The sequence below is a fragment of the Panulirus ornatus genome, chromosome 20 (assembly GCF_036320965.1).
Source record: "Panulirus ornatus isolate Po-2019 chromosome 20, ASM3632096v1, whole genome shotgun sequence".
Taxonomy (NCBI): domain Eukaryota; kingdom Metazoa; phylum Arthropoda; class Malacostraca; order Decapoda; family Palinuridae; genus Panulirus; species Panulirus ornatus.
The window spans coordinates 58,000,678-58,019,618 of NC_092243.1; the positions used below are offsets into that span (position 1 = coordinate 58,000,678).

At 38.0% G+C, this 18,941-nt stretch overlaps 1 protein-coding gene across 4 annotated transcripts in view; it reads right to left on the minus strand.

The window, feature by feature from the left end:
- Positions 1-18,941, minus strand: part of stumps (DBB domain-containing protein stumps) — a 165,490-nt gene that overhangs the window by 76,491 nt on the left and 70,058 nt on the right. For all 4 annotated transcript variants that reach the window (XM_071674987.1, XM_071674988.1, XM_071674986.1 and 1 more), the window contains exons 6-7: positions 11,524-11,671; positions 3,399-3,550 (exon numbers count right to left, since the gene is read on the minus strand). In XM_071674987.1, coding sequence (XP_071531088.1) covers positions 3,399-3,550; positions 11,524-11,671 — 300 coding nt within the window. The remainder of the gene's footprint in view (positions 1-3,398; positions 3,551-11,523; positions 11,672-18,941) is intronic.

Consider the following 18,941-nt stretch of genomic DNA (forward strand, 5'->3'; position numbering starts at 1 on the left):
CTATCCTATATGTCCTAAAGAATGCTGAACAGGAGGAATTACCCATAACACTAGTTAAAGAAACTACAGAAAACTGTGAGCTAAGAGGGGAAGAAGGAGTGGTTTCTAGGGCTACTCAACGGACTGTAAACATAATGACTGAAGACAGAAACCTGGAGACATTGTAAAAGAGGAAGCCATGGGATTGAACAAAGCTGTTTAATATGCACTGTTAGAGACAGTGCAATCAGGAAAATTTATGATCCAGTGCATGAGAAGTTTAAAAAACACAGAGCATACAGGATCAGTGTCTCTTTTTTAGCAAAAATGAATAACATAGAGAAAGCCAAAGACAAAGAGGGACATGAAATAAAATTATTGGACTTAGCCATAAAGCAAGTGGCACCAAATCTAGGTAAATCAATATACCAAGAGACTGACAGAAGAAAATCTTTAATAATTTTCAAACTGGATGAAGATCGTACACCAGGTAAAAAGGAAAGGAGGAAGATAGAAAAATACGAGACTACTCAGAGCTGTGGTGCTGCCTAATGCAATTTATGTGATGCAGGAAAAAAGAATTAGCAGTTATAATCAAGATACATGAGGGTATCTTTGGAGCAAATTTTCTTTTTTTATATCAGATGAATTGGCATGGACAACTGAGGCCCTGGTCTAAGCCATCTCATTAATGCTATATGTTTTTTTATTATACTTGATAGCCACCCCACATGCTAGCGAGGTAGTGCCAGGAACAGATGAAGAAAGACTGCATCTGCTCCCATTCATTCTAATGCTGTCATGTGTAATGTGCAGAAACCACAGCTTGATATCTACAACCAGGCACCACAGACCTTTCCATGGTTTATCTGGGATGCTTCACAAGCCCTGGTTCAGTCCATTAACAGCATGTTCACCCCAGTATAACAAAATGTTCCAATTCACTCCATCCCTTGCATGGCTTTCACCCTCCTCCATGCTCAGGCCCGAATCGCTCAAAAACTTATTTACTCTATCGTTCCATCTCCAAATTGGTTTCCAGTTCTCCTTGTTCCCTCTACTTCTGACACATACATCCTCTTGTCAACCTTGCCTCACTCATTGTCTCCATATGTCAAACCATTTCAGGATGCTTCAACTTGGATCCCTATGGATCATGCAATCTAAAAATAGTAACATACAATTGTTTTCCACTTCTACAGTAAGTTGATAGAAATCAAATTATCAAGTAAAGGTAAAGAACATCTTCTACATACCTAAACCAAATTGCCTTAGAGGGTAACACATCCCTTAGAAATTTTGTCAAAAAATTCCATGTAAGGATTCCTTATTACAGGTGAAAGAGGGCTAACCATTGCCATACTGAATTTCTGAGAATTATATCCTCCATTAAATTGAAATACATTGTCTTTTATACACAATCTTATCAGGGAGAGCAAGATTGGATATGTTTGAAGGTATAGTAGTATGAACAATATCATATGGATGCAAGGCATGGGCTACAGATACAACTGTGCAGAGGAGGGTGGATGTGTTGGAAATGGTAAATATGAGGATAATATAATATGTGGTGTGAGGTGGTTTGATTGTGTAAGTAATGAAAGGGTAAGAAATATGTGTGGTATTAAAGTAAGAGTAGTTGATAGAGCTGAAGAGGGTGTGCTTAAATGGATTGGATATATGAATAGGGTGAGTGAGGAAAGGTTGACAAGAGAGGATTTATGTGTCAGAAGTGTAGTGAATGAGGAAAGTGGGGAGATTTTGAGCCATCAAGGCTTGAACAAGCAGGAGGGCGAAAGGTGTGTACGGGAAAGAGTGAACTGGAATGATGTGGTATACTGCTGTTGATATGCTATCAATGGACTGAACCAGGGAATGTGAAGCATCTGGGGTAAACCATGGAAAGGGCTGTAGGGATTGGTTGTGGATAGGGAGCTGTTGTTTCAGTGTATTACACAAGAAAGCTTGGGAATGCATGTGACTGGATGCAGCCTTTCTTTGTCTGTTTCTATCGCTACTTCTCAAATGTAGGAAACTGCATTCAAGTATAGATAATATCCTTTTATGAAATCCTTTATCCCTGCATGGAGGTTAACTTCATTTTCTGCCCTTGGGTTAGCCATCAAAGCCTAATGCTTCAGAGGTCCATGTGATTCCAGTCTGCCCACCATGATTTTGGTATGATCATTCAAAAGTTTCTCCTGACATTCTTAACCCTCTGAGAAACACAGTCTATAAAGACGAAAACCCCATTCCCAGGGATCAAGTTAAGGAAAGGCCTTGTGTATGAAACATAAGTCAGAGTCAGTTAGACAGAAACAAACTGGAACTATAGGGCAAAACGATTCTAGTTCCTACTTATGCATTCCTTTTGTAAGGGGCCCACAAAATGAGTCTCCACAGAAATAGGAAAAAAGAAAAGAACTAAGAGACAGAAAGAAGATAGAGAGGGAAGAGTGTGTCACAATCCATAGAGAAAACATAAAAAATGCAAAATAATTTCATTAAATGTGGACATCATATACATTAAGTGAACTGTAAGAATACAACATACCCAAACAAATTAGAAAAGGACATCTATCCATGGAAAGCTGGGAAAAAAAAACAGAAATTAAGGCTGGAGAAGAAAGTCCACAAGCATCTAGGATCCAGAGTACAGTAAGACAGGTCAGTGCTAATGGCCTGGGGATATTGATTATCACACTAAGTGAAGGTTGCTCTCTGGTTGGTGGGCAGGCTCAGGTTAAGCCAGAAGATAACTAGCACCAAGTAGCCAGTTTGCAATAGATTAGAGGTGCTTTACCAGATGGGGGTTAAGAGGTTCCTAAGCCCCTGGACACCCAAAAGATTCATTTATGGCTTATGGGACATTCTGACCATGAAGAGAATGAAGTGCAGATCTTGCAGGAAGAAATGTGATATCTGGAATAAGGACAGTGTGAGAAATAAAACGATTTCAGGTAGCATAGGTTTGCAGAAAAGATGGATATCAAAAACTCATCAATTGGAGTAATGGTCAAATGAGAGAAAGTGAGAATAGGTGGATTTACCAGGGACAAAGTGGAGACACACTCAGGGGATATGAATGCAAAAGGGGAGAGGATCTAAAAATCTCAATGCAATGAGATGTGCCATGATAAAAGAGTTTGGGTATTCTAAAGGGCAGTGTGGCAAAATATACTATTTTAGTTACTGAATGTGATTAAAAACTCTAAGTACCCAGACAGTTTTTTGAAAGATTTACTATATAAATAGTATTTTCAACATTTCACTTGACAAAATATACTGAATTGCTACTCCTGCATTAGGTGCTTTAGAATACTGTGGATATTCATGTGTTTCTGTTTATAAGGTTCTGTGGGCTATCATGTTATGGAGACAAACCTCTTAAATAGAATGAAATCATGCCCTATTCTCACCTGACACATGAAATCTGTGGGGTTGGAAACACTGGCCAGGATATCCCTGAGTGAATCCATGTTGCTCTCACACTTGACCTGTCTTGATCCAATCATTTTTTTGTCTACTAACACAGTGACAAGCAGAAGGGATGATCCTTTCAGGAATTCCTCTGAAACATGTAATAACTTCAATGATATGGTTAGGAGGCATATGCATATATAAATACATACACACACACACATGTATACTTTGTCGCTATCTCCCGCGTCAGCAAGGTAGCGCAAGGAAACAGATGAAAGAATGGCCCAACCCACCTACATACATATGTATATACATAAATGCCTACACACACACATATACATACCTATACATTTCAACATATACACACACATATGTATATCTTTTTTTTCTTTTATTTTCTAATTTTTGCTCTGTCGCTGTCTCCCGCGTTTGCGAGGTAGCGCAAGGAAACAGACGAAAGAAATGGCCCAACCCACCCCCATAAACATGTATATACATACGTCCACACACGCAAATATACATACCTACACAGCTTTCCATGGTTTACCCCAGACGCTTCACATGCCCTGATTCAATCCACTGCCAGCACGTCAACCCCGGTATACCACATCGATCCAATTCACTCTATTCCTTGCCCTCCTTTCACCCTCCTGCATGTTCAGGCCCCGATCACACAAAATCTTTTTCACTCCATCTTTCCACCTCCAATTTGGTCTCCCACTTCTCCTCGTTCCCTCCACCTCCGACACATATATCCTCTTGGTCAATCTTTCCTCACTCATTCTCTCCATATGCCCAAACCATTTCAAAACACCCTCTTCTGCTCTCTCAACCACGCTCTTTTTATTTCCACACATCTCTCTTACCCTTACGTTACTTACTCGATCAAACCACCTCACACCACATACTGTCCTCAAACATCTCATTTCCAGCACATCCATCCTCCTGCGCACAACTCTATCCATAGCCCACGCCTCGCAAACATACAACATTGTTGGAACCACTATTCCTTCAAACATACCCATTTTTGCTTTCCGAGATAATGTTCTCGACTTCCACACATTCTTCAAGGCTCCCTCTTTCCAAAACTCTTGCATTCACCTCCCTAACAAACCCATCCATAAACAAATTAAACAACCATGGAGACATCACTCACCCCTGCCGCAAACCTACATTCACTGAGAACCAATCACTTTCCTCTCTTCCTACACATACACATGCCTTACATCCTCGATAAAAACTTTTCACTGCTTCTAACAACTTGCCTCCCACACCATATATTCTTAATACCTTCCACAGAGCATCTCTATCAACTCTATCATATGCCTTCTCCAGATCCACAAATGCTACATACAAATCGATTTGCTTTTCTAAGTATTTCTCACATACATTCTTCAAAGCAAACACCTGATCCACACATCCTCTACCACTTCTGAAACCACACTGCTCTTCCCCAATTTGATGCTCTGTACATGCCTTCACCCTCTCAATCAATACCCTCCCATATAATTTACCAGGAATACTCAATGAACTTATACCTCTAAAATTTGAGCACTCACTCTTATCCCCTTTGCCTTTGTACAATGGCACTATGCATGCATTCCACCAATCCTCAGGCACCTCACCATGAGTCATACATACATTAAATAACCTTACCAACCAGTCAATAATACAGTCACCCCCTTTTTTAATAAATTCCACTGCAATACCATCCAAACCTGCTGCCTTGCCGGCTTTCATCTTCCGCAAAGCTTTTACTACCTCTTCTCTGTTTACCAAATCATTTTCCCTAACCCTCTCACTTTGCACACCACCTCGACCAAAACACCCTATATCTGCCACTCTATCATCAAACACATTCAACAAACCTTCAAAATACTCACTCCATCTCCTTCTCACATCACCACTACTTGTTATCACCTCCCCATTTGTGCCCTTCACTGAAGTTCCCATTTGCTCCCTTGTCTTACGCACTTTATTTACCTCCTTCCAGAACATCTTTTTATTCTCCCTAAAATTTAATGATACTCTCTCACCCCAACTCTCATTTGCCCTCTTTTTCACCTCTTGCACCTTTCTCTTGACCTCCTGTCTCTTTCTTTTATACATCTCCCACTCAATTGCATTTTTTCCCTGCAAAAATCGTCCAAATGCCTCTCTCTTCTCTTTCACTAATAATCTTACTTCTTCATCCCACCACTCACTACCCTTTCTAATCAACCCACCTCCCACTCTTCTCATGCCACAAGCATCTTTTGCGCAATCCATCACTGATTCCCTAAATACATCCCATTCCTCCCCCACTCCCCTTACTTCCATTGTTCTCACCTTTTTCCATTCTGTACTCAGTCTCTCCTGGTACTTCCTCACACAAGTCTCCTTCCCAAGCTCACTTACTCTCACCACCCTCTTCACCCCAACATTCACTCTTCTTTTCTGAAAATCCATACAAATCTTCACCTTAGCCTCCACAATATAATGATCAGACATCCCTCCAGTTGCACCTCTCAGCACATTAACGTCCAAAAGTCTCTCTTTTGCGCGCCTGTCAATTAACACGTAATCCAATAACACTCTTTGGCCATTTCTCCTACTTACATACGTATACTTATGTATATCTCGCTTTTTAAACCAGGTATTCCCAATCACCAGTCCTTTTTCAGCACATAAATCTACAAGCTCTTCACCATTTCCATTTACAACACTGAACACCCCATGTATACCAATTATTCCCTCAACTGCCACATTACTCACTTTTGCATTCAAATCACCCATCACTATAACCCGGTCTCATGCATCAAAACCACTAACACACTCATTCAGCTGCTCCCAAAACACTTGCCTCTCATGATCTTTCTTCTCATGCCCAGGTGCATATGCACCAATAATCACCCATCTCTCTCCATCAACTTTCAGTTTTACCCATATTAATCGAGAATTTACTTTCTTACATTCTATCACATACTCCCACAACTCCTGTTTCAAGAGTGCTGCTACTCCTTCCCTCGCTCTTGTCCTCTCACTAACCCCTGACTTTACTCCCAAGACATTCCCAAACCACTCTTCCCCTTTACCCTTGAGCTTCGTTTCACTCAGAGCCAAAACCTCCAGGTTCCTTTCCTCAAACATACTACCTATCTCTCCTTTTTTCACATCTTGGTTACATCCACACACATTTAGACACCCCAGTCTGAGCCTTCGAGGAGGATGAGCACTCCCCGCGTGACTCCTTCTTCTGTTTCCCATTTTAGAAAGTTAAAAATACAAGGAGGGGAGGATTTCTGGCCCCCCGCTCCCGTCCCCTCTAGTCGCCTTCTACGACACGCGAGGAATGCGTGGGAAGTATTCTTTCACCCCTATCTCCAGGGAGGTAAGTTTGGAGAAAAACTGGAGGAAGTAAAGTGTTTTAGATATCTGGGAATGGATCTGGCAGCGGATGGAACCATGGAAGCGGAAGTGAATCATAGGGTGGGGGAGGGGGCGAAAATCCTGGGAGCCTTAAAGAATGTGTGGAAGTCGAGAACATTATCTTGGAAAGCAAAAATGGCTATGTTTGAAGGAATAGTGGTTCCAACAATGCTGTAAGGTTGCGAGGCGTGGGCTATGGATAGAGTTGTGCGCAGGAGGGTGGATGTGCTGGAAATGAGATGTTTGAGGACAATGTGTGGTGTGAGGTGGTTTGATCTAGTAAGTAATGTAAGGGTAAGAGAGATGTGTGGAAATAAAAAGAGTGTGGTTGAGAGAGCAGAAGAGGGTGTTTTGAAATGGTTTGGGCACATGGAGAGAATGAGTGAGGAAAGATTGACCAAGAGGATATATGTGTCGGAGGTGGAGGGAACGAGGAGAAGTGGGAGACCAAATTGGAGGTGGAAAGATGGAGTGAAAAAGATTTTGTGTGATCAGGGCCTGAACATGCAGGAGGGTGAAAGGAGGGCAAGGAATAGAGTGAATTGGATCGATGTGGTATACCGGGGTTGACGTCCTGTCAGTGGATTGAATCAGGGCATATGAAGCGTCTGGGGTAAACCATGGAAAGTTGTGTGGGGCCTGGATGTGGAAAGGGAGCTGTGGTTTCGGGCATTATTGCGTGGCAGCTAGAGACTGAGTGTGAACGAATGGGGCCTTTGTTGTCTTTTCCTAGTGCTACCTCGCACACATGAGGGGGGAGGGGGAAGGTATTCCATGTGTGGCGAGGTGGCGATGGGAGTGAATGGGGGCAGACAGTGTGAATTGTGTGCATGGGTATATATGTATGTGTCTATGTATGTATATATATGTGTACATTGAGATGTATAGGTATGTATATTTGCGTGTGTGGACGTGTGTGTGTGTATACATTGTGTATGGGGGTGGGTTGGGCCATTTCTTTCGTCTGTTTCCTTGCGCTACCTTGCAAACGCATGAGACAGCGACAAAGCAAAAAAAAAATATATATACATATATATATATATATATATTTATATATATATATATATATATATATATATATATATATATATATATATATATATATATATATATATATATATATATATATATATATATGTAATGGGCATTATCAGATTACATACTGATTGACAGACTTGTAAAAGAGAGACTTCTGGATGTAAATGTGATGAAAGGGGCAGCTAGTGGGATGTCTAATCACTTTCTTGTGGAGGCAAGGGTGAGAATCTGTAGGTTTTCGAAACAGAGGAAACAATGTCAGGGAGAAGATAGCGGTGAGAGAAGTGACCTTGGAAACGAGACTTGTGTGACGAAATGCCAGCAGATGAAAACAAATGAAATGAGAGGAGTGGGTGAGAAATGGGAGGTATTTAGGGAAGCATCAAATGAATGTGCAAGATATGCATGCGGCACACGAGAGGTGGAAGGTGAGCAGAGGGCAAATTAGAAAGGGTAGTGGGTGGTGGGAAGAAAAAGTAAAGATGCAAGTGAAAGAGAAAAAAGAAGCATTTGTGGAGTACTGACAGGGAAGGAAAGCAAATGATTGGGAGATGTATGATCAAAAGTGGCAGGAGGTCAAGAGGAAGGTGCAGGGGATGAAAAGAGGGGAAATGAGTGTTGAGGTGAGAGAGTGTCATTATACTTTAGGTAGGATAAAAAGATGTTTTGGAAGGAGGTAAATAATATGTGAAAGACATGAGAACATCAGTGAAGGGGGGCAAAAGGGAAAGTGATAACAAGTAATGATAAAGTGAAGAGATGGAGTGAGTGTTTTGAAGGATTGCTGAAGGTGTTTGATGATAGAGTGACAGAAGCAAGATGTTTTGCTCAGGGTAGCATGCAAAGTGAGAGAGTCATGGAGAGAGGTATGGTGAAGAGAGAAGAGGAGATGGAAGCCTTGCTTTATTCAAGCCTTCATCATATCAATCTCCACTCTCCCAAACAACTTACAAGGTACATTCAACAAACATATACCTCTGTAGTTTGAATGCTCGCCTTTGTTCCTCTTCCTTTATACAATGGCACCATATATGCATTCTGATAATCCTCACGCACCTCACCATGATCCATACATACAGTGAAGATCTCAAAGAACCAATCAACAATGCAAACAACCACTGATTTTACAAATTCAACTGCAAAGTCATCAATTCCAGGTGCCACACCACATTTCACCTTATACACTTTCTAAGAATATCACTTCACATAACTCCTTGACCCAAACACCCTCTGTCTTTCACACTATTGCCAAACATTCAATGATCCTTGAAAGTACTAACCATCATTCCTTCTCACATACATTTGTGTATGTCCCTCTTTTTAAACCATACATCCCAATCATACCATTTTTTCAGCACAAAACCCCCATATGCTGTTCACTGCTTCCATTCACCTTACTGAATACCCCATTCCCTCACATCATACCTTCAAGTAATACATTACTTATCTTCACATTTACAGTATCCATCACTTATACATCATCAAAACTGCTGACACTACCTCAGCTGCTCCCAAAACACTCGTCTCTCATGATCATTCTTCTCATGGCCTGGTGCATAAGCACTAAGAATCACCTATCTCTTGCAGTCCACTTCCCTGTAAGTGCTGCCCATACAGCTCTCCTTTCTCTTTACTAGCAACTTTACTTCATGCTATCGCTCACTAACCTAAGCTTTCTCACCTGCCTACCTCCCATCTTCTGCAAGCTACATACTTCTCTTAAACATGCCAGCACTGCTTTCCTAAATACCACCCATTCCTCACCAGTTCCCCAAACTTTGTTTGCACTCACTTTTTGCCAGTCTCTCTGAGAATTTCTTCTTCACACTTGTCTTTTTCCAGGCTCACATACTTTCACAACCCTCTTCTGCTCTTTTCCAAAAACTTCTACAAATAATGTGATGTCATCAAGGGTGTTTAATTTGTTTATGGATGGGGTGGTGAGGTAGGTAAATGTGAGTCTTGGAGTGAGGGGCGAGTATGTAGTCTTTGAGGGATGATAGGGCCTGGGAAGTCAGTCAGTTGTCGTCCGCTGATGATGCAAAACTGGAGGCAGATCTGAGAGTGAAACTGCAGAAGCTCAAGACTGAATTTGGAAGAGCGTGTGAAAGGAGGAGGTTGAGGGTAAAAGTGAATAAAAGCAAGGCTTTTAAATTTAGCAGGGATGATGGAAAAGTTAGTTTGTGAGCTTGAGTGGAGGTAACTTGAAGGAAGTGAAGTGTTTCAGATACCTGGGAGTGGACATGGTAGCCAATGGAAATATGGAAGTGGAAGTAAGTTACAGGGTAAGTAAGGGGGAAAAGGCTCTGGGAGCACTGAAGAGTAGGTGGAAAAAAAAGAAATTTACCTGGGAGGGCAAAAATAAGTATGTTTGACAATATAACAATCCCAACAATATCATATGGCTGTGAGGCATGTGCTATAGATAAGGTTGTAAAGGAGAGGGTGTATGTGTTGGAAATAAAATGTTTAAGGACAATATGTGGTTTGATCAAGTAATGAAAGGGTAAGAGAGATGCATGGTAATAAAAAGAGTGTGGTTGAGGCAGCTGAAGAGTGTGCTGAAATGGTTTGGACACATGGAGAGGATGAGTGAGGGAAGGTTGACAAAGAGGATATATATGCCAGAAGTGGAGGGAACGAGGAGAATGGAGAGATCAAATTGGAAATGGAAGGATGGAGTGAAAATGACTTTGAGCATTCGGGGCCTGAAAATGCAGGAGGGTGAAATGCATATGTGCAAGAGCCAGAGTCCACTGAAACAATATGGTATAATGGGGTTAACGTGCTGTCAATGCACTGAATCAGGGCATGTGAAGCATCTGGGGTAAACCATAGAAAGGTTTATGGGGCCTGGTTGTGGATAGCGAGCTGTGATCTCAATGTATTACACATGACAGCTACAGAATGGATGTGGCCTTTCTTCGTATGTTCATGGCACTACCTTGCTAATGTGGGGAATTTGCAATCCACTATAAAAGAAAAAATGTAATGATACAGGGAGATGTCGGAGATTCCAAATAACAGAGTTTTCTAGTTATCTAAAGCTGCACAATAAAGCTTTTCATATATTCCAAATAAAGACAAAAGATAATACTATGCAATCAAAAAGGTGATTTTTCATCAATACTGTAATAACCACAAGCAGGCAGAGTCTGGTAATGTTACAAAATGCTGCATAATTTTCTTATACATTTGTTTGTTTTTGAATTTTGAGATAAGGAAAATTTTACCTTCTACCTACCCAATAAATTGGAGACATAGTTGTACTGTAATTCCAAGGACTAATCTATTTCTGAAGAACCTAACTTTACCATGAAAAATGGCAAACAATGTACTGACTGTAAGTTAAAGGGCAGACTCTCAACAGTCTAACACTTCCAAATTCACAAACATGATGAATATGGACCACTTGCGTTGCACGTGATTGAGACTTAGGGGGATGAACTGTAAACGCTAACACTAATCAGCAGTGTCACAGACCACTGTATAGGTAAAAACCTTTAAGAAGCTTTGATAGTAAGCAGAAACATGGTTCAAATTATATGTTTACCAGTAGACCACAATATGTAATCATACTGGGAGACATTGGAGATCCCGTCTATAAGAGCTTTACAGTTATCTACATGTTAAATAATAACTTTCCTAAACTCCAAATACAAAGATAATACTAACCTGGCATACGAAAGTCAATGGTGTATGCGTTTCGAAGTCGCCATTCTTTTATTGTTGTTGTACACTTATTTGGTCCCTCAATCAAAACTTCAGCATCACTTTTCTTTTTCAAGGGATCTTTTAGTAAGATATACACTTGCTGCTGCATCTGTAAACAAACATACTTTAAGGGAAAGCATTTCATAATTTAATGTTACAGTTTTAAAACAAAAAGGTTTTTGGGCTTTTTAAAAAAAATACCCTTGAACCATCACTTGCAATTTTAATCATTTTTCCAGGGTGACTAGTTTCTTTCAAAACTCCAGTATAAGGACTATTTTTAATGCTGAATACGACTCTTGGCCTCAAATACTGTTTGGGCCTCATTAAGGCATGTAATTGATTATCATAATTAAATACAACTGTGTCATTTACTCGGTTCGAATTATTCGGATATATCGTGGCCGAAGGAAGCAATCTTAGATATTTTCCATGAGTATTTCAAGTATAAAAGTATTTTATCACATTATATTACAGTTTTCAAGCAAAACTTTTTGGGTTGAAAATACATGCAAATTTCGGTAATTTTCTGAGGTGACCAGATTTCTTTCAGAACTTCAGTATAAGGACCATTTTTCACACTAAATATGAATTTGGGCCTCAAATACTGTTTGTGGGCCATAAAGGCCTGTAAATAATGATTACATTTTACAATGATTATTATCATTTACTAGGCTCATATCAATTGGGTACATTTCTGCCAAGGAAAGAATTATTACATATGTTCAATATATTTTGGTATTTTTCCAAGGACAATAGATTTCTTTCAAAACTTTAGTTTAAGGTCTATCTTTTATGATGAATACGAATCTCATCTTGAAATACCATTTGGGTCCCATGAGAGCATGTAATTAATCATTATAATCAAGAAGTTTGTGTCATCTATTTTGTTCATAATATTCGGATATATTGCTGCCAAGGGAAGCGTTATTATTTTCCAAGATAATTTCAACTACACAAGCGTTTTATGACATTATATTACAGTTTTAAGACAAAAAATTTGGGGGGCTAAAAAATAACATGAACCTACAATTTTTGGTGTTTTTCTCATAAATATATTTTTCCTTCAAAACATCATGAAAATATTTCATGATAAAAACAAATCTGGGTTTAAATATCGTTTGCTCATCTTTATAATCTTAAATGAGCTGATAAATGAAGACAATTTCAAAGTACCATTTCGTATATGCTGGGTATATCGGTAACTGAGAGCATTATCATATATTTTCCATGATAATTTCAAATATAAAAGTGTCTGAATATGTTATGTTTCAATTTTGAACAAAAAAAAAAAAGCTGGAAAATACCCCTGAACCTTCACTATTTGGTGGTTTTCGCAGAAAAATAGATTTCCTTCAAAACCTGAAAATAAGGATCGTTTTCCACACTGAATACAAATCTGGGTTAAAATTTCAGTAGGTCGTCTTTATGACCTTTAATTAATCTATCAAATGAAGAGAATTATAAAGTATCATTTGATCATTTGCTTCATATTTACTTGGTATCTGCGGTAACTGAGAGCTTCATCATACATATTCTCCATGAAAATTTCAAGTATAGAAGAATCTGAATGTGTCATGCTTCAATTTTGAAACAAAGTTTTTGGTGTTGAAAAATTTTTGGTATATTTCATACAAAAATAGATTTCCTTCAAAACCGTATTATAAGGATTATTTTCATGCTGAATACATATCCAGTTAGAATTTAAACAAATTGTCCTTATGACCTTAAATTAATCTGTTAATTGAAGACAATCATAATGTATCATTTGATCATTTGCTTGGTATTTACTTGGTATCAATCAGAACTTAGGAGCTTTATGATATATTTTCCATAAAAATTTCAAGTACAGAAGTGTCTGAATATATTATGTGGCAATTTTGAAACAAAGTTTTCTGAGCTGAAAAACACCCTCAATATTTGGTAGTTTTCTCAAAAAATAGATTTCCATCAATACCTTATCATAAGTATTATTTTTCATGCTGAATACAAATCTGGGGTTAAAATTTCGATAGGTTGTCTTTATGACCTTTTATTAAGCGGCTAAATGAAGACAACTGTAAAGTATCATTTGATCATTACTTGGTATTCATCGGTAACTGAGAGCTGTATCATATATTTCCAATAAAAGTTTCAAGAATAGAAGTGTCTGAATATGTTATGTTTCAATTTTGAAACAAAAAGTTTTCTGAGGTGAAAAATACACTGAACAAATTAATTTCAACTTCAAATTTTGGTAGTTTTCTCAGAAAAATAGAATTCCTTTAAAGCCTTATTATAAGGATTATTTTTCAGGCTGAATACAAATCTGGGGTTAAAATTTCGATATGTCGTCTTTATGACCTTTAATTACGTGTTATATGAGGACAATTATAAAGTATCATTTGATCATTTGCATGGTATTTACTTGGTACCTATCGGTAACTGAGAGCTTTATCATATATTTTCCATAAAAACTTCATGTATAGAAGTGTCTGAAAATGTTATGTTTCAATTTTGAAACAAACAGTTTTTTGAGCTGAAAAATACTCATCAAGTTAAAATTTCGATAGGTCGTCTTTATGAACTTTAATTAATCTGTTAAATGAAGACAATTTTAAGGTATCATTTGATCATGTGCTTCGTATCTACATGGTATCTATTGGTAACTGAGAGAGTTATCATATATTTTCCTTGAATATTTCAAGTAAAAAAGTGTCTGAATATGTTGTTTCAATTTTGAAAAAAAAAAGTTTTTTTGACCTGAAAAATACCCTAAACTTTTACCTTCAATTTCTGGTAAATTTCTCAGAAAAACTGATTTCGTTCAAAACCTTATGATAAGGATTATTTTTCACGCTCAATACAAATCTAAGGGTTGAAATTTCGATAGGGCGTCTTTATGACCTATAGTTGATCTGTTAAATCAACACAATTATAAATTAACAGTTGATCATTTGCTTCCTATCTACTTGATATCTATCGGCAACTGAGAGCTTTACCATATATTTCAAATGAAAGTTTAATATATAGAAGTGTCTGAATATGTCATGTTTCAATTTTGAAACAAAAACTTTATTGAGCAGAAAATATACCTTCAAATTTTGGTAGTTTTCTCAGAAAATAGATTTCCTTCAAAGCCTTATTATAATGATCATTTTTCACAATAAATAAAAATCTGGGATAAAAAATTTGATAGGTCGTCTTTATTTTATTTTATTTATTTATTTTGCTTTGTCGCTGTCTCCCGCGTTAGCAAGGTAGCGCAAGGAAACAGACGAAAGAATGGCCCAACCCTCCCACATACACATGTATATACATACACGTCCACACACGCAAATATACATACCTATACATCTCAATGTACACATATATATATACACACACAGACATATACATATATACACATGTACATAATTCATACTGTCTGCCTTTATTTGTTCCCATCGCCACCTCGCCACACATGGAATAACAACCCCCTTCCCCCTCATGTGTGCGAGGTAGCGCTAGGAAAGACACCAAAGGCTCCATTCGTTCACACTCAGTCTCTTGCTGTCATGTAATAATGCACCGAAACCACAGCTTTATGACCTTTAATTATTCTATCAAATGAAGACAATTACAAAGTATCATCTCATCATTTGCTTCGTATTCATTTAGCAACCATCAGCAACTGAGGGCTTTCTCATATATTTTCCACATAGGTTTTCAGTATATAAGTGTCTAAATATGTCATGTTTCAATTTTGAAACAAAAACTTTTGAGCTCAAAAATACCCTGAACTATCACCTTCAATTTTTGGTAGTTTCCTCAGTAAAATTGATTTCCTTCGAAACCTTATAAGGATTATTTTCCACGCTGAATACAAATCTGGGGTTAAAATTTTGAGTTGTCTTTATGACCTTAATCATTCTGTTAAATGAGCACAGTTATATAGGATCCTCTGATCATTTGCATTGTATTTACTTGGTATCTATCGGTAACTGAGAGCTTTATCATACATATCCCAAGAAATTTTCAAGCATAGAAGTGTCTGAATATGTTATGTTTTAATTTTGAAAGAAAAAGTTTTTTGAGCTGAAAATACCCTGAACTACTTTACCTTCAATTTTTGGTAGTATTCTCAGAGAAATAGACTTCCTTCAAAACCAATTATAAGGATTATTCCTCACGCTCAACACAAATCTGGGATTAAAATTTCGATAGGTTGCCTTTATGACCTTTAATTGATAATTTGATTATTTGCTTCGTATTTACTTGGTATCTTTCGGTAACTGGGAGCTTTATCATATTTTTCAAATGAAAGTTTCAAGTATAGGAGAGTCTGAATATGTTATGTGTCTATTTTGAAATACAATTTTTTTTGAGCTGAAAAACACCCTGAACTATCACCTTTAATTTTAGGTAGTTTTCCTAGAAAAATAGATTTTCTTCAAAACCTTATAAGGATTATTTTTCACGCTGAATACAAATCTGGAGTTAAAATTTCGATGGGTCGTCTGTATGATCTTTAATCAATGTTAAATAAAGACTATTATAAAGAATCATTTTATCATTTGCTTAGTATTCATTTGGTATCTATCTGTAACTGAGAGCTTTATCATATATTTCCCATGAAAATTTCAAGTTTAAAAGTGTCTGAATATGTTATGTTTCAATTTTGAAACAAAAGTTTTTTCAGCTGAAAAATACCCTGAACTATTGCCTTCAATTTTTGGTAGTTTTCTACACTGAATAAAAATCTGGGGTTAAAATTTCGGTAGGTCGTCTTGATGACCTTTAATTAATCTGTTAAATGTAGATAATTATAAAGTATCATTTTATCATTTGCTTCGAATTCACTTGGCATCTATCGATAACAGAGAGGTTTAACATATATTTTCCATGACAGTTTCATGTAGAGAAGTGTCTGAATATGTTATGATTCAATTTTGAAACAAAATATTTTTTTCAGCTGAAAAATATCCTGAAGTATTACCTTTGATTTTTGGTAGTTTTCTCACAAAAATAGGTCTTCTTCAAAACATTAACATAAGGATTATTTTTCACGCTCAATACAAATCTTTGGTTAAAATTTTGGTAGGTTGTCTTTATGACCTTTAATTAATCTCTTAAATAAAGACAAACATAAAGTATCAGTTGATGATTTGCTTCGTATTTACTTAGTACCTTTCTGAAAATGAGAACTTTATCATATAATTCCAGTGAAAGTTTCAAGTACAGAAGTGTCTGAATATGTAATGTTTCAATTTTGAAACAAAAAGTCTTATAAGCTGAAAATACTCTGAACTTTTTTTTTTTTTTTTTATACTTTGTCGCTGTCTCCCGCGTTTGCGAGGTAGCGCAAGGAAACAGACGAAAGAAATAGGCCCAACCACCCCTCCCATACACATGTATATACATACGTCCACACACGCAAATATACATACCTACACAGCTTTCCATGGTTTACCCCAGACGCTTCACATGCCTTGATTCAATCCACTGACAGCACGTCAGCCCCGGTATACCACGTCGCTCCAATTCACTCTATTCCTTGCCCTCCTTTCACCCTCCTGCATGTTCAGGCCCCGATCACACAAAATCTTTTTCACTCCATCTTTCCACCTCCAATTTGGTCTCCCTCTTCTCCTTGTTCCCTCCACCTCCGACACATATATCCTCTTGGTCAATCTTTCCTCACTCATCCTCTCCATGTGCCCAAACCACTTCAAAACACCCTCTTCTGCTCTCTCAACCACGCTCTTTTTATTTCCACACATCTCTCTTACCCTTACGTTACTCACTCGATCAAACCACCTCACACCACACATTGTCCTCAAACATCTCATTTCCAGCACATCCATCCTCCTGCGCACAACTCTATCCATAGCCCACGCCTCGCAACCATACAACATTGTTGGAACCACTATTCCTTCAAACATACCCATTTTTGCTTTCCGAGATAATGTTCTCGACTTCCACACATTCTTCAAGGCTCCCAGGATTTTCGCCCCCTCCCCCACCCTATGATTCACATATATACATATATACATATATATATATATATACATATATACACATAGATAAAAAGTCACAGAAAATGTGAGTGAACTGCAGAATTCTTCAAAGATGATGTTGTTTGCTGGAAATATACAAGTGTGTGCTATCAACTAATGAAAAAAGTAACTAAGATCACACATGAGCTTACCTGGACAGATAATTTTCAGAACACAAACATCCAAGGCTAAATCTGGGTACTAATTTTTTACACAAAAGCTTAGCTCAAGAACAGTTGAGAATACAAGGCAAGGTGTTATAACTTCCCACCTCCTAAAGACAGGTCAGACTAAATATGGTTTCTAAGAATGATGTATCCATCTATCTATATCTCTTGCATCCAATTAGAACTCCCTCAAGAGGGTGGCCACAGCAATAGTCTCCATAACTAGTGAGCCCCAATGCTGCTTCTTAGCCTTTAATGCCTCAGCCTTAACAGGCCACTGGCAGAGGGCAACTCTAGCTCAGTGTTTGCAGAGGCTCCTACCTAATGCTCCTACATACTACTACCTAATGATCCTACATACTACTTCTACCTATTATTTCTACCCAATGCTCCTGCCTAAATATTCCTACCTACTACTTCTAGCTAATGCTCCTAACATTTTGCCTAAATGCAGGGCTAGCACATAGTGTTAACCAAAGGAAAATTAGAGTCTCACAGAATGAGCCATGTAACTTAATTATTGTCAAGCGTTATGTATGATAAGGAGAGATAGTTTATGTGTGGAAAGAATGCCAGCAGTCCACATGTGGGTGAGGCAGAAAGGAAAGACACCTAACTGGTCAGAGAAGTGCTATTTGACTATCTCTAAAGTGCCAGCTCACAACACAGCCATCACAAACCTTTCCAACACCCAGACAGGTTGTAGTGGTAATATGATTGATCAATTAATTAAATTTGTATCTAATATGTCTGACACAGTTGAGGATATAATTGGTGTACATGGGGTGTTCAGCGTGCGTTGTAAATGGAAATGGTGAAGAGCTTGTAGATTTGTGTGCTGAAAAAGGACTGGTGATTGGGAATACCTGGTTTAAAAAGAGATATATATAAGTATACATATGTAAGTAGGAGAGACGGCCAGAGAGCATTATTGGATTATGTCTTAATTGATAGGAACGTGAAAGAGAGACTTTTGGATGTTAATGTGCTGAGAGTGGCAATGGGAGGGATGTCTGATCATTATCTTGTGGAGGCGAAGGTGAAGATATGTAGAGGTTTTCAGAAGAGAAGAGAGAATGTTGGGGTGAAGAAAAAGGTGAGAGTAAGTGAGCTTGGAAAGGAGACTTGTGGGAGGAAGTACCAGGAGAGATTTAGTGCAGATTGGAAAAAGGTGAGAGCAAATGAAGTAAGGGGA